This window comes from Oculina patagonica, chromosome 11 (assembly GCF_052425735.1).
Source record: "Oculina patagonica isolate OP01 chromosome 11, crgOcupat, whole genome shotgun sequence".
Lineage (NCBI taxonomy): Eukaryota > Metazoa > Cnidaria > Anthozoa > Scleractinia > Oculinidae > Oculina > Oculina patagonica.
In genome coordinates, this window is record NC_135768.1 from 4,887,265 (window position 1) to 4,908,374 (window position 21,110).

At 37.7% G+C, this 21,110-nt stretch overlaps 1 protein-coding gene across 1 annotated transcript; it reads right to left on the reverse strand.

Moving 5' to 3' along the window:
• Positions 1–1,599: 1,599 nt before the first annotated feature.
• On the reverse strand, positions 1,600–21,093 carry LOC144630575 (transcription initiation factor TFIID subunit 5-like). Its single transcript, XM_078488944.1, has 23 exons — positions 20,971–21,093; positions 19,598–19,716; positions 19,408–19,446; positions 18,737–18,776; positions 18,532–18,610; positions 18,103–18,226; positions 17,372–17,435; positions 17,246–17,300; positions 16,307–16,384; positions 15,650–15,750; positions 14,749–14,782; positions 14,247–14,313; positions 13,175–13,294; positions 7,479–7,624; positions 7,035–7,065; positions 6,129–6,235; positions 5,294–5,375; positions 4,522–4,633; positions 4,304–4,417; positions 4,137–4,191; positions 3,246–3,368; positions 2,438–2,522; positions 1,600–1,813 (listed from the first exon to the last, which is right to left on the reverse strand). Exons 1-23 carry the CDS (start codon positions 21,085–21,087, stop codon positions 1,690–1,692), a joined length of 2,016 nt encoding a protein of 671 aa, XP_078345070.1. The 5' UTR covers positions 21,088–21,093; the 3' UTR covers positions 1,600–1,689.
• Positions 21,094–21,110: the final 17 nt, after the last annotated feature.

The following is a 21,110-nucleotide window of genomic DNA, read 5'->3' on the forward strand; positions in this document are numbered from 1 at the left end:
AGAAAACTTTCGCCGATTTAAACTTTAAGCACACTGACATGCTGCAAGGCAATTACAAAATGTTAATTTATATTTACTTATTTAATGTTCCTGCACTCTTTTGAACAGCTTAGTAAATAAAGTTGACAGCGAAGCGAGCTAAAGAATAAATAAAGATGATTTTGAAAGGTTCAGTTGAAAGGCGCCGGCTTCTGTCTCCTTGAAAAAGCTACTTATTTTTCAAGTTCTGACAAGTGATGGTAAATAAACGAAGTTTGATTTGTAGCAAAACAAAGAGCGCTCTTTGCTTCGACCGGAAAGGGGGTTTTAAAACAATGCAAACTAATTTTAACGAAGAAATCAAAGCGACTAAAAAATAATTACAAATTGGGTTTTGAACGAAAGGGAAAAAATGGATGTCGAAAAGAGAAAATGTTAGCTTCTATAGTTGCTCTTGATTTTTTCCCCACGAAATAAATATCAAATCAATCTGTTTTCCTCTTTTTTAACCATTCGTGCTTCTCTAACAGTAATTATTACAATCGTGGCGTCAAAAAATGAGTTGAGATCTTTGTGTACTTTTCTTATCTACTCAAGAAAAAGCTTTCTGGCTTGATAAAATTGGTTTTTGTGCGAGAAGACGGTCCGAGAAGAGAGTCTTCTGTTGCATGTCAAATCTTGCCACACAGCAGTTCTTCCTCAAACAAAATCGTCTAAATTTGTCACTCTTTTCAGAGGGAGTGGCAAGAATCTGACACTTGAACAGTGATTTCAAATTGTCATCCTATGTTTAATTTCATCACGTAACTCCTATTTTTAGCAACCATTTTGTACCACCTACTACACATCCTAGTTTCTTTTTAATTTACATCGTACAAGAAAGAATCCTATGACAGACTTGTTCCCAGTCGCTTCCGAGGCGGTTTTGTCAGAACGCATGCATCAAGGGAAAACGAGCAACCTCCATATCATTTCTACCCAGTCTTTCATCACCTTGAGGACGAATAATTACGGACTGGGAACGAGTCTCGTCCTTCGATAGCTTATTAACCGACTGACGCCTGGAGATTTTTGGAAAAAAAAGCGAATATTTTTTGGACAGTTTCGACATTTTCTGGTCAGATATGAGCTAAATCTGCTCCAAACTTTTACAGCATTTGTAACACGAAAGTATTCCCTTATTTCCACTAGCATCTCATTCATGGCATTTTTGTTCGGACATGCGCACAAATCAAAATTTGGAAAGTGTCCTGCCGCTTTAGGCAGGGATGGCGCAGTGGTGAGAGTGCTCCCCTTCCACCTTGTGGCCCCGGTTCGATTCCCGCACCCGGGCGTCATATGTGAGTTGAGCTTGTTCTTGGTTTTTGCTCGGCTTGCTCCGAGGGTTTTTCTCTGGGTTCTCCGGTATTCTTCCCTCCACAAAAAAATCAACACTTCATAATTTCGATTCGATCTGGAACAGTGGAAAGGCCACTGCAAATTTCCATTTATATTATTATATTTAATAGATGGTGTTTTTGATGATGATGATGTCAGTTGATGATGATGATGATGATGATGATGATGATGAGGAGGAGGGGGGGGGGGGGGGGGAGGATGATTGAGATCTCCACAAAAAACTCAAACAACTATTTGAAAACTTGACATTCTAATTTTAATTAACAAATCCGTATCTTAACATTATTTACAGTAGAGTAGTTTGATTTCTGCTCAGGAGGTAGCTGTGAATGGTCCTGAAGCTAGTAACAGATTTCTGAGTGTGAAGTGTAAGCAGTGAACAGGAGTCCTCTTGGTCGGGTATGATCCGAGTTCAAAGGTCTCGCTTTTTGCTCGGCTGGGCGAAAAGAAAAGAAAAGAAAAGAAAAGAGTAGATTATTTAAAAAACAGAACTACCTTAGTTTTAACAACGTCCAAGCTATATTAAGCTTCCCTCTCAAAAGTGGTCCGCCCGTCACTTATAACTCTTCAATTTTCTTATATGACTTTGATTCATTAAATTTTCACCCTAAAAGATGGTAACACCAATTAATTTCTGAACCCATCAACATGTTTTGAGAGTTAACTGTGCAGCGCATTTATTTTTATTACAACTTCTGCTTGAAGAAGTGTTATAAAACAATAAATGAGCATTAATCTCTTATAAGGGTTTTTTATATGCGATTTTACCTTATTTATGAATCGAAATGAAAATTTAAAGCCATCCCAAGGACTTACAGAACTTTTCATGTAAACATCATATTACTGGTTTGAATTTCATCAAGCTCATTTCATTTTTGGAACAAAATTTCTGCTCCGACCATGTTCGTTGTTCTGAACTTTTGTGCTAAAAGAACGCGTTCCGTTCTGACCGGTTTATAAAATCCCAGTTTTATTTCCATTTTGTCGCTGCAATCTGCGCCAACAGGCACAAGAGAAAATGCCATATGACTTTCGCCGGAAATGATGACGTCACACTTACTTTGCGTCACTGCTTTCGTCATCGTCGTCGTCTGGGTTACACATCGAGCGTGCATTCCACAATTTCACACAGTTATCCAGACCGCCTGAAGGAAAAAAGATAAACACGGAATTTTCACCACGGTAAAAACAACCGCCCATAAGAAACGGTAGCTTTAGCAAACGCTCGACAAATTTACCTAGCCCAGTCACTTAATCAGTTTTATTTTAACAAAATAATTACTTCTTTTTACGTTTTCACAATCAAACTATGGCGTGAATAGTCACGTACTCGCAGTGAGTTGTCACGTAAGTATTTGGCGCCAAAAGAACACATGTTGCTTAGAAACGTCTCTGACCAGTTTCCATGGGCTCGAGAAATTTTCAGGGACAAAAATTCGACCGAAAAAGGAACTTTCTTGCTGGATTGAAAACAAAGCGGGAAGCATTACTGTCTTTTCGGGAGGGAATGTTAAAATCGGGTATTCTTTGGTTGTTACGCAAGGTTGCCCAAACAAAACAAACAAAACAATTCGCTAATAAGGGGTCTCAAATGTGCGTGACAAAATTGAGGGGAAGAGGGAGGAGCTCTAATAACTTTGTTTCTAAAACGAGTGAATCGTGGGCGAAACGTGTTTACAAACTGTTTTACGACCAGGCGATCTGGAATACGATAGTCACACTTACATTGGCCCCCAAAAGACCACTTTCCGTTTTGGGCCCGTAAAGGGGGGACGAAGCCTCGTGTATGCTCTTTTCCCTAACCTTATGACGCTGTTAAGCGTTACCAGAAAGGCTGTGTCTGCACTTAAAGAACAATCTAAACAAACCTGAAGCCAGCATATTTCCATCTCTGCTAAAACGCAAAGAGTACACTGTATCTGAATGCCCTTTGAGCTCTGTTAACAATGTTCCTTCTGCGAGGTCCCATACGAGAATACGCTTGTCAACACCTAAATAATGAACAGAGAACTGTGGTTGGTCTGTCATAGAGCGGTTTGAGTGTCGTAAAAGTCGTAAAACAAAAACCAAAGTAATTAATCTGGCCAATCACAAAGGACACAGACAATCCAGTAAGCCAATCAAAACTCCAAGCAAATACATGTAGCCCGCACGAAGCGCGGCAAAACGTTAACCTGAAATCATGCCCTCCCTCCCAACTTTCTCCCTACCCGCCACTTTTCCCCTTCAAGGGAAAAAAAGCCTGATCGCAGGTTAGAAAACGTAAGTGAGCGAAGTCGATTGGTTTTGGTTTTACTTCTGATTGGATGAGAACGTGGCAAGAGTTTTAAAACCGAACTACTTAGCGTAGTAATGCACAACGAGAGAATGTGAATTATTTTCGACACTCATGTGAAAACCACTCTAAGTGACTTATTAACAGCTTAAAAACGAGAACTTAGCAAGATAAAAACTTTAAAAATAGCTGTTTCGTAGTTTTAAAGTTAATTATTTAAGGAAGCCGTCTCCATCTATAAAAATTTCGCAGATTAAAAAAAGGGGGGGGGGGAAGGAGGAAAAAAAGCCTTCTTCCTTCCCTCCCCTCCCCTGTCGGTGCCTGCCACGTAGGCTATAGCAGATTGCGCAGATTGCATAACAGGGGAGGGGGAGGGGGGAGTGAAGGGGTAAGTGGTGAGTAGGAAAGGTGAGAAATAGCTCTAATCACTTTGACCAAGGAGGTTTAATTGGGGCTGAAAAATAACAAAGAAAAATACTCTTACCTGAAGAAGCAAGGTAACGTCCATCAGGAGAAAATGCAAGTGAATATATCGCTCCCTACACACGAGAAAAAAGATCAAGTCATTTAATACTAGAAGCAAAAAGTACTTTTACTCTTGACTCTTGAACGACATCTATCTAGGACAATAGGATCCAGTCCCGCGCGTACCTTATGACCGGTGAAAAACCGGACCGAACTTCCAGTGTTTATATCCCAGAGCCTCACCGTCCGATCACATGACCCAGTGGCTACGTAGTTACAGTTCGGATGGAAGGCGACCCTCTAGGAGAGAAAAAGAGCAATCTATATTCCAAACGAAAGAAAGATTGAAGAGAAGCACACTTAAAAAATAAAAAATAAATTTAAAAAACAAACGACAATCGTACATTGACATCTGACACGTGACCAGCGAAGATCCTCAGTGGTTGCGGGTGGTCTGTGCTCCATAGTCTGGCCGTGCGGTCATGTGACGCTGTGGCGAAGTAGTGTCCTCGAGGACTGGGGAGAGGTTCGAAACGTTTAAGAGTGTAAACAGCTGTTTGATGACGTAAACTGCAAAACAGTACTTACAGAGGAGTTTTGAATGGCCTTTGATAGCTTACAGTGGTAGGTGGTTTTTGTAATTCTATTTATTTCCGTCAAATTGGCAGAGCAAAAGTCATTTTTTTGGCAAACTCACCGCCTCAAAACAAAGAACAATGATTTTCGAGCATTGTAAATGACACTTTCATTCAAATTGAGATAAACGTGAACAAAGTCGCGCCGACGTTTTTCAAGTTTGCCCGAACGCAATCCGTTTTAATGTTCTCAAATTTTGGCCATCCATGCCCCTTTTTGGCCTTTCTGTGTTTCTTTTGAGTTATTCTACAGTTTTAAGCCATTATTGTGATATTTCAGTTAATCTTTGACCAGATGGTCAGTGCCGAAATTGCCTAAAATTGCGTGACATATCCCCTTTAAACGAGCGTGTAGGATCGGAATCGTGTTGTAAGGAAGGACCCACAAACGATTCGTTCGTTTCTATCGGGATAAATTTATGCTTTTTTCTGTGGTCTGGGGAAATTAACTTAAGTGACTGCCTTGCACTCTACGGCATAAACAATCAGGTGACGACAAGCATGTGTTACAATAGTATCAACTCAAATATCTCGTACTTACCAAAACTGCACATCCCACACAGGATAGTTATGCCCCTTGAAAGAAACTAACGAGCTAAAGGTGTATAGACTCCACAGGCGAACTAGATGAAAAAAAAAAACAGTTACTAAAGGATTAGACAAAAATAGTTGCAACTGAGGGACTGTCTTCCCTTACAGACTAAACGTTAGATATTTCCTCTTAATCCAAGTCGGGAAGGGTATTCGGAAGATGTCTGGGAGCTAATCTGAAAATTTTTGGCTACTGCTTTGTAATCAATAAATTACAATCACTTCTAAAATAACCAATTATTCCCCGTTTTTTTATTTTTTTTTTTTTGTTTTTTTTTCCTCTTTTTTTTTTTTTTTTTTTTTTTTTTTTTTTAAAAATTTTTTTCAACCCCTTTTTTTAAAATGCTATTGCAGTCCGTTAAACTGTTATCGCCAAACTAGAGTTCGAAATTTGTTCAAGTTTACTTGTGCCGTCAGTTTTGGCAACGTACCAAAATCATTATATCGAACGAAACTCTAAGGTAGAAAAACTTCAAAGAGATAATAGTAATAAACCATAAAGGAACAAGGATAGTTTTAAAAGATTGGGAAAGGTTAAGATAGATACGGAATTGTCAAGCGAATTAATTATTTTTTAATATTATTTATTGTCACTTTATGTATTTTTTTAATCATGTATCCCCAAATTAGTAGGGGAATCTTCCCTAGCTATGTGGTTTTGACAATCTAATAAAGTTCATTCAAACTTGTTAACTAGAGTACAAGCTAATCGTGATGTAACTCCCTGGGAATATGAATATATTATAGGCAAGACAATGACTAAGAAAATATATAAACAAATCTACCTGTTCTATCCGCGGAGGAGGACAAAAGAAAAGAGTTATCGTTGTTAAAACTTGTTGAGAAAACTGGTCCTGAATGGCCGACCAACTTTCGGTACTCCACGGCTGTCCTGAAGAAAACGACAAAAAGGTTAAATTCGCCAAGTTTGAGCCAGTTTGTATCTCTGGAAAATTACAGATCCAGTCAAATCTTATCCATTAAAATTATTAATGGATAAGATCGAGACCCTGTCGGTTGACCATACATGGTTTGAGAGAGTTGTAAACGCGGCCATTTAAATCAGAACGTACAAAACTGTGAGAATCCAGATAACCGATATAGCTTTAAAATTTACTATTAAATGAACAACATTCATGTCTCACTTCTCAAACTCATTAATAATTCATCAATTTTAAACAAAGGAAATCAGAACCGAGACAGTGGTTTGGATATGTGATCTTAATCAGCATAGATTTTTTACGATTTTAGTTCTCCGTTTCCTCCGTAGTTCCGTAGATCAGTTTTGATCAAGAAGCTATATCAAACACTCGAGAGAGTGTTTCATCACATTTCTAAACACCTCGAAGTTCGTCAAAAATACTCCGCTGCGCGTCGTTGTTTCAACTTTTTTCTCGGTGTTTGGAAATGTGATGAAACACTCTCTCTGGTGTTTGATATAATTACGTCACAACTAGGAAGATCACCTTGAATAGGCCATTTCCGAGTTATCTTTTGCCTCTGTTTCAAAACAAGTCTCCGTGCGAAACCTTTCAATTGAAATTATTTTTATTTTTATTAAAAATGAATTGTTAATTAAAATTCTTTTTCTTATATTTGTTTCCCACTTATATCTTTTAGAAAAGAGAAAAAAGGGAAAGGAAATTCAAAGGCAGGGTATAAACGCTACAATAAATATCAGTTTTACCAACCTTTGATCCATTATTCGTTCAAGTACGTCCTCTGTTGGAAAAACAGAATACAAGGTTACACTTGCCTCGGTATCCACCTTTAGCTCAGATAATTACGCCTATCGCTTCCAAATTCTTTTCAAATAAAATCGTATAAATGTACAGTCAGGTATTTAACGCCTGAAGTGTTTTCGAAAACCTTTTATCTTCTTTTTGCCACTACAGTATTTTCGCAAAAAGCTGGTGGCGTTTTTCTACCACGAATTCCCAGCCAAAATGATACTGGTTTACACGCACACTCTTGCACTACAATTGATAAATCTTAGAACAGTTACCGTTTTCGACAAATCTTCGTAGAACTACCGAATATTTTTGGATTTTAAAAAGAAATCGTTATCTACTTTAAACACTGTTTGCTCACCTACGGTCAGAGTAAAGAGTGAATCACGTGACAATCTTACTTACCTGCTTCCTTGTCGATTTGAGCGAGTTCTGAGGGTGATTTGAGCATGCGCAACCTCTTGGGAGTGAGGCTCCATACACGGACACTGCTGTCCTCAAATCCACCTGACAGAAGGCTCGAGTCGTTTGATATACTGACTGAGTTTAAACTGCAAGAGACGTGAAAGAAGTTCTTAACAAAACAGAAATAAAAACACGCGAGAATTGAGGGATAAGAGAGATTTTTTCTTTAAAGTCTTTCATTGACTACACACTGTACCATCAATTTTTTTTCCCTTTTTTTTGGAAACTTATTAATCTCTTATCTCTTACTGGCTCTTTAATAACATTCTAAAAATGATCAAGCATATTCTGAAACGTTTTTGGGACCTTGTACTACAAACCTACGACAACAGTTTTAAATCTACTGTTGACCTAGGAATGTGACCCGAGGTCCCCACGTCCTCCACAATTTTGATGTAAATGTGGCGCCCAAAAGACCGGGAAATGTTTCGATCCACACCCTACTGAGTAATACTGTCACTGAGTAGGAAAATAGGAGAATTTCGATATTTTCAAAATTTAACTTGGTTCCGAGACTTGAAAAAATAATACAAAAGAAATTATTTCCCATCGACCTCGAAGTGATATATTTTGTTTTACTTCACAAACCTCGGAGCCAAGTTGGAACTTGAAATTTATCGAAACTGGCCTATTAGAGACCACATTCACAGCGTCCTCTCACCCCCCCCCCCCTCCCCTCCCCATTTGAGCATCTCTTGGTCTGCTACCGTAGCTGAGATAACGCAGGACAAGTGCACACAGGAAGCGCATAACGAAAAACATGGCATACACCTTTAACACATTTGTTGTTGTTTGCAGTAAATTGTCATTTATTTAAAAATCAGGTTAGCTACACAAGTTCTATTAAGTTCAAGTTATTGACTTATGCATTAATCTTACAGAAATGCGAATCTTTAAATTAATCTCTTTGTTCATGCTTTTTGTATAAATTATTTTCAAAGTAGTTAAGTAAAGTTGTAAGTGTATTTGATAAAATTGGCACTGCAAACACATTGAATTAATTATCAAACAGGAACTGCTAACACTCTGGGCGAACGAGAATTACGAAGGGAGATTACCACTTGGTTTTGGGCGCTAGGGCCGATCCTTCGAGGCCTCAAAACGCGTTTAAACGCGGCCCTGAACTCACGGCATCGCGCTGCGTAAACCCAAGGATTACAACATGAGCTGAAAAACGACAAGAACGTGGCAAAATACCAGCAAAGCACAAGTTTGAGTCGACGGCACGAACCCGTTGGCGACATTACGATTTCAACGAACGCTAAAACCAGGCTAGGAGTCCACATTAGAATAAAAAGACCGATTATGATCCCAATGGTCCAAGCTGCCTTCTTGTTTTTCAACACAGTGTTGGCGTATTCGGCGTTTACTGATGACAACATGGCGATTTGTCGTTGTTGGAGCCTCGCCGCGCGGAAAATGTGAAGATAACAAAAGCAGATAACACATAACGGCAAAAGTACCATTAAAATCATCGTAACGATCCAAAGGATTGGCAAATTTGACAAGTCGTGAATCAAAAATCGTACGGATGCAAAAAGTATCGAAAATGTCCAAATAAATACCGCGCCTAGGACGCAGCGGCGAAGTGTGACTATCTGCGAGTACTGAAACGTATTTGTTATTGCAATGTACCGATCTACGCTGATTGCAGTCAGGTTAAATGTTGAAGTTATCACAGTCTGAATCCAAAACCAGTTTTCTGCAAGTCTAGCCGGCCAAACACGGGTGTAGTCAAATGACACACCGGTCAGATATAACACCACATAAACTGGATTGACCGTTAGACCAACCAGTAAGTCGGACACCGCCAAGGAAACCAAGAAAAAGTTGGAAATTGAACGCAACGAAGGCGTTTGATAAAATGCGACGAGTATAAGGCAATTACTGCAGACGGCAATAATTCCAGAAACCACGTTTAGCAATGCCAGGACCACATTCGAAGCGAACACGTCAAAAGTAACAGGGCATTTCTCCTCAGAGGACATTTTCGTTTGAAAATTTTAAGGTCTCAAATTTTGCGGACGATGGTTGTTTTCGTGTCTGTAAATACAGTGTCTTGCTCCAATATGTCAAACACCTTAGCTAATCCTTTATGCATTATTAATATGCACTGTTTAACTTAACAGCAAAACGATACTTTCTTACGAGAATTTTGAATTTGACTTGAAGAGATAATATCACAGCATTCATCAAAATCTGCCACGGACATCCGTTTGCTGCGATGACAGCAAAGAGATTAATTTCTTTAAAAAAAAAACCCAATGAAACCGTTAACTAATTTTGCAAGTTTAATTACCGCGTAGAGAAGGAAATTAAACTGAAATTATGATAAGTTTTAGTAATATTAATTCGCACTGAAATATCATGTTCACATTAAAATGAAACAAAGCAAACGAAAAAATTGAAGAATGTATACTTGCATAAAAAGTAAATATAGGAACTTTAAGCGAGCGCCACGTTGAACGAAGATTTTTATATTTTTATGAAAAACGGCGAAAATACATTTTGCGTTACAATAAACTGGTGTTAGAACTAACCAATGATGGCTCTGCGATGTGATTATTTAAAAGGCCGATTTCAAAGGATTCATTTTCCAAAGTAATGAATTGTAAATTACGTTATGGTATCCGACAATAAATAAATAATGTTTTTTTTTCAGATCGAAACGAAACCTGCAATTTCCTACACACTTAGTTATTTACACAGGAGAAGCAAAGGTTATCTAAAATAATATCCCTGAAAAAATTGAAAAATCATAAACTTTACGTGCTGACCTCATTTTCCGATCAAAAGAAGAAAAAAATATTTGTTTTTCAGCCTAGGAAATGCCACAATTGTAATCAATATACGATAGACCTATCTTGTTTTTCCTTGACAAAAATTGAAAACGGAAAAGAAAGTGACATATTAGAAGTAAAAAAGTTACACATGTTTACTAAACTAAAAATACACACCAAAAAATAAATAAATAAAAAGCTAATATCTACAACATTTTAAAATAAATTAAAAGTGACGTTCAGAGGCAGACTTAATGGATAATCATGAAAAAATACTTCCATTCACAAGGCAAGCCTTATCGACACCTAATAATCTTGCCAGCGAAATTAATAAGGACCGGATTGCTATAACATTATTGCTTTTTAACGAAACTGTTTGCATTTCAATACTTGCTTGTTAAAAAAGAAAGTTACGTTCATTAGTAAGACCATTTATTAACAACTATCAGTTAGCCCCACCCAGATCCTTACTAAGAAAGCATTTCAACTTCTAAAGTGAAGCCTTATTTATTGAATCTAAATCAGGTATCAGGTGTAGAGGTTTATTTCCTACGTTAACTAAATTTTAATAACTTTAAGCTAATGCAAAGAAAAAACAAAGATTTTGAGGAGGAAGTGCACTCCATAAAGTTTTTAATTACTTTTTGACAGCGATCCTTGCAGTTGCTGATTCTATGTGATAGATAGATGCTGATGAAAATTAATACTGCATTTTTGGCACGCGGAAATTGAGGTTCGCGCGACCATTGAAAATGTGGAAAACACTTCATTCGTTTCCTGAGCAGGATAGATGGCTCTTTTGATTGGCTGACTCTTTGATTTATTGGCACTCTGGCTGGCTGACTATCTGTTTGGTTAACATGTTTGTTAAACCGAGGGAAGGATGTGAAACTGTTAAAGGGACCATGTCACGGATTTGAGCCAAACTTAGGCACAGGAAATGACCATCAAATTCGTTTAAATATAAAAAATCACTTCTTAAAACAGTGAAGGAATATTAAAATAACACACCAAATGCAAAAGAAGGTACGGATGGCCAAAAGTGTCGAAGATTGAAACGGATTCAATATGGATTTTTGAATTATGGTCCGGCGGAACAGTTTTCAAAGTTAATCTTGTCTGCTTGTAACTTTTAATTATAACGCCCGGGAGACACATTTTACTGCAATGAAGCTATGGTTTTGTCGTTTAGAATCATAGAATTAATTTCTTTGCAAACATTTAGATTCATAGCGAATGTTTGGCAAAATTTAATAACATAAAATTAACGTAGCCGTGACACAGTCCCTTTAAGTCATAAACATTTTTTTTAATAATGGATGTATTGTCTTGGAAGACGCAAAATTCGCCCGAGACAAATACCTTAAGGTTACTATTGTTAGCGACTACTAATTTTAGGCGATTTTTCGAAAATTGTAAAAAATATTCATATCGTGTAAACGTGTGAACGCATAACTAAGATGGAAATAAATGTTCAGTAAAAGAATAAACTCACTTGAAATTGAACGAACATTTGCATTGACAGAAAGAACAAAGTAACCGGTATTCATTCTTGAAAGCATTTTTCAAGTTGATTATGTTTAATTTGCTTTCCTTTGGGGTGGGATGGGTGCTTAAGTCAAACGAGTATTAAAATTAATTTGACCGAGACAAATTTTAGCGAGTACTAAATTTAGTGATTTTAGCCCAACTCGCTAAAATTAGTAGCCGCTAACAAAAGTAACCTATTGCTGGTTTTCACTGTCACGCAATCAAAAAATAAATTCGAAACCATTCAACTACAGAAGCTATGAATTACAAATATTATAGATGATAAATAGATAAACAATTTCTCCAAGTTTCGGGTCTGTGCGGTGTACCGTTCGCGAGTTACTTTCCGAACCTTTCCACGCAAATTTATAAAGCTTAGTATGGAGCCGCCATAACTGTGTCCTGCCGAGGGACACAGTAATGGCCGCCGTGATGTCAGAGAAACCATCTGGAACTCAATTCTGTTTACAACAGCGGCCATCCTTGGCTTAAGAGCTAGTACACTTTCACATAAACACCACTTATTATATCTGAAATGTTCATTCTTCACAAAATGGAAAGGAAAGGCCTTTTTTCAAACAAAACAGCTTTGTCACGGTACTCAGCTTGATGTCACATACGACGGAGAACTCAAATATTCAAAATGCTCTGTTTTAAAAACGAATAGCACTATCGATCTGGAAATTTGCAAAAATATATATTTTTAGTTTATCTTTCGCCTAATGACAACGAAAATTTAGCAGGCCTAGTGAATTTTGATTTCAGAATTTTATGACGTAACATGAAAACCAAGAATAAGGTAACACGTGAGGTGGCGTCTGCTCGGATAACTGGGGAGCAGTGCGAAGGATAAATAAATGCGGAGAAGACTGCTAGTGCTGAACGGAAAACAAGGCACGTACCCCAGACCTAACTCTCGTGGAAGAGAGCATAGTTCTGTTCCTATCTGGCATGAGAGTTGAGTACACTTTAGAAGGAAGTTCACGGTATGGTGTTGCGTGACATTACATGTTGTAACACAATGCATAGTTCTGTTCCTATCTGGCATGAGAGTTGAGTACACTGTAAAGGGAAATTCACGGTATGGTGTTGCGTGACATTACATGTTGTAACACAATGCATAGTTCTGTTCCTACCTGGCATGAGCGTTGAGTACACTGTAGAAGGAAGTTCACGGTATGGTGTTGAGTGACATTACATGTTGTAACAAAATACATCGTTCTGTTCCTACCTGGCATGAGCGTTGAGTACACTGTAGAAGGAAGTTCACGGTATGGTGTTGAGTGACATTACATGTTGTAACAAAATACATCGTTCTGTTCCTACCTGGCATGAGCGTTGAGTACACTGTAGAAGCAGATGGAAGGAAGAGTGTCTGGACCGAGGGTTAACCTTTTGGCCGCTTCTCTCATCAGTGTTATCTTAACTAACTTATCACTATCCTTCCTGTGAAATAAAAAAGGATACAAGAAGTGAAACTTAAAAAAAAAGAAAAAAAGAAAACGAACATTGATTTGAGTTGTAGCGTTACCGCGTGCCAAAGTTATTGACACGTTCTGTTTGATTATTTGATCAACCAAAATTTTAGAACCACGTGAGGCGGGTGTGAGGAGGCTGTTTATCTGTTAAAAAACGGTATGAGGCTCAGCTCGCAAACGCGCAGTGCAAGTGGCGTACGGACGGACAATCATTTGACAATTAACCAACATTATTTTTTTTTCGACGGATTTACCAAATTTTTCTTAAGAATGGCGCTCCCCTCGCACCGGAGCTCTACTTATTTTTATTACGTAAGAAAACAAAAGGTTGGCCATTTCTAACGCAATTTATCGACCCTTGTTTGCTCTCGTGGGAGTTGAACCTCAAATTTTCATGAGTGGATAAATGTTTTCACTTGTTTAACAGGCAGACGATAGCAGCTTCAGCTCGTTTAACCACACGCCGAGAATGTTAGTTAAGATAGTTTATTTGATATTTCTACAAAACAGTCTGAAACTGAATTGCGTAAAAATTTACAAAGAGATAAATTATGTAAAAAAACATATATGATACAACTATTAAAATCTATTATAACTATATTAAAAATTTGCCATAGAGGGAGAAAAAGCTATGTTTAAAACGATTGGTTCGAGCCTTATATGCTTGAAAATGAAATTGACTTCTTAGGTTATACGTATTTACATTTTCTGTGGCAAGAACTTATGTAATTTATGGCTACTATCGAGCATGATCTTATTGAAGAGTTTTTTGCACAGGATAGAACGTCGTCCATTTAGGGAGCTTAGAATACAACATGATAGGTTATCCTGATATGATGCATGTGGATCGATAATAAATAGGGCGATAAGACTTTATGAAGAATCTTGACCAACTCTTTAAAAAGGGAGATATGACTTACATGTCTGGGAAAGGAATCTGGCGGTTCAATGGTGGAGCATTTGGATTGTGTTCTTGTTTCTTCTTGCCTGAAATAAAAAAAAACACACGCATGCATCGCTGAACATAAAAAGGAATTTGCTACCATAAGGTGCCCTGCGAAGCTGGAAGTGTTCTCGCATGATTGCAAACTTGCCTCTTACCCAATCCCCTCGTAGGTTTATCGGTCATTGCGGCGTTTCACAAACCATAACGATGACGATATTAATAAAGGAACTGAAAATTAAGAATCTCGCAAAAGTGTAGATCAATTTAGCTCGTCTAGACGCTGGAAATCCATTTTCCACGTTTAAGCGTGATTTTTGAAGTTTACACTGCTAGACAAATTACTTATCAATAAAGTTGTTTTTACTTTTCGTGTTTTTGCTCCACAAGTACAGAGCATTATTAGGAAGTCACAGTTTGTAGAATCTACTGAGATCTGAACAAGCCTAGCATGTGAAAATGTTTGTGATCATCATTACCTGGTCCATTGGAATCTTTTTTAACTTTCTTTTTCTACAAACGAGAGAAACTGTAAATCAATGTTTGCATTACCAAAAGATTTGGGAATGCCTCACGTTGCAGAGGCCTGGTCAAATGAAGGGCAAGTAGTCGCAAGTTGAACTAGCGTACAGACTTGCGTTGGGTGGCCAAACGGAATCGCAAGTTTATTCAACAAGTGCAAAAAGTTATTTCTAATGCAAATGAATGACTTGCTCTTAACTTGTGTTGATTTGCGTTGGGTGGTCATATGATAAAAATAAAGTGAAAAACTTATGCTGACTTGCCTGCAAATTTGATTCCGAGAAAATTGAAAGTACGTTATTGCAAGGCAACACAAGGGCATGCAAGTTCTTGTGAAACCACGTCTTCTTGCGACTACCTGCGTCTGTAGACCTGCGACTTGGCTTGGCGTGATGCCTTATTTTAATCATTATGATTATGGTGCTTTTCTACCTCTACTGAAGTAAACAACTAATGTTCAGGTTCCCTTCTACTAGAAAGGCAATGTTGCACAAGAGGTTTTATGAAACTTAATGATAGCAAAGATCTGTGTATCAAAAATTGCAAAACAACAACAACAACAACCATAGCTTAATACAAACAAAATATGTATCTCGGGCGCTATAATTAAAAATTACAAAAAACAAGATTAACTTTAAAAACTGTTCAGCCAAACAGCTTGCGATATGGCATATCGCAATCCGTTTTAATCTTCTTCAATATCTGTCCATACGTACTTTCGTTTGTATTTAGTGTGTTATTGAAATGTTTCTTCACTGTTTTGAGTGGTCATTTTTTTTCATTTTACTCAATTCAGTGGCTAATTTCTTATGTCGAAATTTGGCTAGATTCGTGACACGGTTCCTTTGATGTTATTACCTTTGGTTTGTCCTTATCATCATCCTCCTCATTTTCTTCTTCTATCACAACTCCAAGGTCAGGTTCTGGTGGAATCCCATAATATACCTTGCTTTTGTTGGCTGTGGTCAGACAAAAGGCATTCACTAAAACTTACCTACAGTCTTGGCATTTGTGAACAAAAGCCAAGACTGTAGGTAAGTTGTCAGCCAACAGTTGGCCAAAAACTTACCGACACATTACTGACAGTCTACCAACAGGTCACGGACAGTTGGCCGACAGATAGCTTACAATCATTATGGTGAAATCTGAGATAGCTTTCAGCAGATATAACTTGATAAATGTTGTTCGCGTTCAAACCTGGATAGGTGACTTCAAAGCAACTGATCAAAACTGCACTTTGTTATAATCTCACCTAACATTGCTCATTCAATGGAAAAGGTCTCCAAAACTGACCCCACAAACTTGAAAAATCTCAACTTTTTTACACATGTTGCAATTTTCCTCAAAGTATTCATGAAAGTGGAAAAACAATGTTTTCATCATGGCCAATTGCGGCATTAAATTACTATTAATACTACATTATGGCATTGGTCGAGGACACTAAACATGTACTTACACTCCCTTCTACCTTGATCATTGTTGTTCTTTGCTAAGATTCTTTTTTGCACAGCTTACCTTCAAATGTGGCCTCTCCAGTCACTGCCCCAGCTGTGGCTTCTATGGTTTGCTTGTTTCGTGGTCTCCCTTCAAAAACTAAGGATGAACATAGATTTCTTTTACTAGGATCAAACTGATTTCTCAAACCCTCGGTTTCTCGAAACTCCTGATTTTTTGAACCAACTTTCATTTCCCTTGGATGGTACTTCTCTGTACATAGTTTCACCCTTGATTTCTTGAACCTCCCTATTTTGTTGAAGCAATTTTTGTTTCCCATGGAGGTTCAAAAAATCGCAATTCTACTGCCCAGTATTCATAATCAGTAATCATAGTAATTTTGCTTGGGCAATTCTGTCCTAGGGGGAAAGGCACAATGAGGTTAACCCTATGTGAAGCACCAACCCATAGAACAAAGCAAGACCATGACACCGGGAACTCAGTGCCCTACTCTTTGCGACCAGATTTTCAATCTTTTTCATATCGAAAAATAATTGCAACTAATAACAGTACAGTAAATAAACTGCACTTTACAGAGAGCCACTAACTAGAGAGGTCTCAACAAAACAGGTAGTAGTTTTGGTCTCTTCTGTGCTCCCTAATGGGTAAGAGAATGAAGTTTGGCTGTAACAGGTTTGTTAGCACTCGGGAATGCATATGCTGTAAAGGTAAATAACTTTTTATTTCTACCTAAAATGGTGGTATTAATAATACAATCACAATCGGTTTCTTAATGTTAGGACATGATTCAGTTTGAATAGACCACATTTGTATTCTTGGTATTGGACTGGAACTGGCTAACAATGGAGGCTAATGTTGGGAATCTTTTCAAAAGCAAATGATATGAAGCTCATCTTAATGATATATATCCCCCCACCATTGCAAGCTATTTCCAGTCCAATACTGAGAATATGAATGTGGTCTATTGAAGGCTCCAGTAATACAAGTGTAATTACCTACCATCAAAATGAAGATGTTGTTGAATCAAGGTGAGAAGTAACTCCTGTTGTTGATCCTGAAAAATAAAGATTATACCCATTAAATAGTTCTTGAAATTCTGGTTGATCTTCAGTAAGCTTACTGTACCTGTAAATGTTTCTTGAGTACTTGGTAAGTGTCCTTTGACATTCTGATCACGAACTTGTTACTCCTGTAACAAGGTAAAAAGTATGTCAAGTTGTTGCGGTGAGACACTGTCATAACTGTGCCATTTTATAGTAGTCAGCAAGAGTCATTCACAATGCAAAAAAGGTGGTACGACAGGCAGACTTTTTTATGAATTTTTTTTTATAAGCCAAGGATGTAAAAGCAAAAAACACTAGTGCAAACTCTTAGCCACAAGTGATGGGAAAAGCATCACATGAATGGCTTGCTCCCCTTCAAGATAATATAGAGACAAACAACAGGAGCAATGCCACTGGCCCCCAGAACAATAATTATTAATAGAAACTGCTACAAGAGAGGACCAATTGAATTACAAGCTTACAAGAGCTGCTACACAACTTTATCCCAAAGTACATGTAACTTGTGAGCACTCACATTTTTTCTGTTAACTTCTTGTGAAATAATTACTTTTAAAGAAACCTTCAGTTAGTGTCTTACATGTATTTGGGGGTGAAAGTCTAGTGACTGTGTGACAATTCGCCTAATGAAGACTAATATACGTAAACTGTACAAACTTCCAAATTATACATGAAATTTGAGATTTTTAACTTAATTTGAGCTTGTCAGTCTTGAACGTCAAAAAGTTGTTGTTCTGATCTACGAACATGTTTCTGACCCAAGTAAGTATTCTTGGCTGTCAGATTTTGTGATACCTTAAGGTTCCCATGAGTTCATTGCTGTTCATGTGTTCACGTCGAGTTATGGCAGCCAACTTGCTGAGATCCTCTTCATGGTAATCTTCTTGACTTCCACGGAAACAGGCAAAGAAAGATTGTGCTGCAAAATGTTATAACAAGAAATAAACACAGTGTCCAAGAAGGCAAGTCGATAGTTTTAAAGAAAACTACAGAAGCAGATTCAGGAGTTTTGAGGTGTTGGTAGTGGTGGCGGTGGGGGAGGGTGAATAGTTGATAATACCAAAGTCTGAATTTTTTGCTAGGGCATGCCCCCAAAATGTTGCAATTTAAGAAGACCAAATAAGATTTCAAGGGGGAGAGGAGGGGTTTGGGGACTAGCCACTTAATCCAGCCTTCCCCCCCCCACCCCAAAAAAATCTGCCCCCCAAATAATGCAGTACTAACCTTCTTTTTCACTTCCTTTGTACACCAATTCAAGGTACATGTGGACAAACATTGGATACAAAACCATGGCCAGCTCAGGCTGAAACAAGAAATTGATAAAATATATATCTTATTTTATCAATTCTCTCCACCTCTAAATACAGTTTAGTATATGTACTGAATATATCTTCTTATAATAATATTCCACTGAATGAAATATCCTCACCTTGTATATATCCAGGGATTTTTCCACAAATGCTTGCAAACTATAATAGGTGAAATTAAAAAATCAACTGAAGGGCTCGGTGGAAAAAGGGTGGTAGTGATTTTTGGCTAGAAAATCAACATCGCCAAACTTCTTTTTCCAGAAATAACTTATGCAAAAAACCTGCTTTGTCTAGACAGCATCTTTTGGAGTTCCTTTGTTGCACTGAAACAAAGGTATTTCTTAAGAGGCTGATTGGGATAATCAAGTTATTTGCATATGTTATTTCTCGGAAATGAAACAGAAGCCAGCAAAAATAAATATAGTCTCATGATTAACACAACAGACCTGCAAGCGAAATTTGGAGTTTCTTTCACAATGTTCATTCTTCGCCAAAATCACTAACGCCCTTTTTCCACCAAACCCTTCAACCCTCACTGTATAATGTCTTATAATACATTCAGCCTACCAAACCAAGTTGAGAAATGCTAGTTTATTATCTGGCACTGTTTGTTTTAATAATGCTAATATTGGCATTGAATGCTATAGCTTATGATTGACTACTTCATTAACTGGATACCTGGGGGTAAATAACAACCTTGATTAATAATTATGTTCAGACAATAGTTCTAAATAACAGTCATTTAGTACAATATTATAATTAAATTGTTAGGTAAGTATGAAATTCCTACCTGCTATAATAGTCCTCATATCTTGTGGGATCTGCATCACTAGTTTGGGTTCAAACAAAAGCAAGTCAAAGACATTAGAACAGAACTGATATAACATACAATCTCAGTAATACATTAATGATTATTCACTGTAGTATTAAAGCTTGCAGGCTTTACAATTGTATATACATAACAGTGCTACTAGCCTTACCTATTATATGCTGACAATACTGAGGAAATATCTGGTTCTGAATCAGGAGTTGTTTGAAGGTTTATTTCTTCTATTGCCTCTAAACAATTCACCTCTTGCCTAAAGATCTTCTCAGTTTCCTTAAAAATAAATCAACAGCAGAAGCTCGTTTATAATTATAACATAGCGTGCGCGCAAGCCCTATCTAATTCCTGTTGAGCGATTATGGTATAAATCTTTATCTATGCACGGCTGTGCATATATAAGATGACGTGTGCATTTGCATTTTAGTTAAGTCGAGTTTTATAGCTGCGAGTTCCCTTTGTCTACTCCGAGTTGGCTTTAACCTCTCGTATCCAGTAGGGTCGAATGGAAAATTGTTATATTTTAAAATTCTTGGACATTTCCTTTCGACTTAAACGAAGTGATAGTCAAAGAGGCGGGAAAATCTGTGCCGCGGTGTTCACTTCTTGAGTTGAATGAACCCGCGAGGAGAGCGAACAAGAGAGTTTTCTGTCGAAGATTTCCTCAAACAATCTCCTCCAAAGTCGTCTATACGCCCTGGAAAATTGTGAAAACAGTAAATTTCCGAAGATCCGAAGCAGTATATTTTCTGGAGGTTATACGCCTTGTACTAGTCGAACAAAGCAAGTGTTTACATTGTACTTGTTTACGGCTCCACGGCTGTCATGAAGACTACTATATTATGCTGAAACTGAAGCGAAATTAAGCTCAAAGTGTTTCTAACAAGTTTTGACTTGACGTAGAAGGACAAGACCAAGATTCAAAGGTACAAACTTTAATATTTACGAAAGTGTCGAGCCTAATTTTATGTTGTACACTCTGAGTCTCTGACTGAACAAAATTTAGTTGTCAGTTTTCCGGTCATCCCGTACTAAATTATTTGCTGCTTTTCATCTTCATTCAGTCGCTCTTTTTGTACATTTACAAGTATCTTCAATTAAACATTTCGCATCAATCCTTTTGTTTTGCGTAGTTGAGTTAACTATAACATTTTTGTGGTTTTAGGGAAGGCCCATTGCTGTATTTCTTGTGTTTCAAAACTCGACAAATTTGCTATTTTTAACCAAGTTTGTAGTCGTTATGTTATAAAAGAATTGGTTCATGCTTTTAGCTGTGCGTATATCGAGTTATGGATGCACTTGGGAAGTTTGGAGAGCACTAAAGAAGCTAGAGTTGCTCTCGGCTATCGCCTCAAGCAACTCTTACGCTTCCTTCGTGCTCTCCAAACTTCCCGCGTGCATCCATAACTCGATATACGCACGCTAAGCATGAACCAATTCTTAAATATATACTGCAGAAAAGAGCTTAGAGATGTACATTTTTGTAGGAAAAACAGTGTGTCGTTTTGATGAAGCACTTCTTCAACTTACAGCTAACTTGCTTTTCTTTAAAAATTGTAGGACAGCGATTAAAGTTTCTTTTTCTTTCTTCGAAGGATTGGCTTTGGAAGTTGTTGCTGCTGCCGTATTGCTTGTGTTGGCAGCCATGTTGATTTTGACTGTGGGAGACT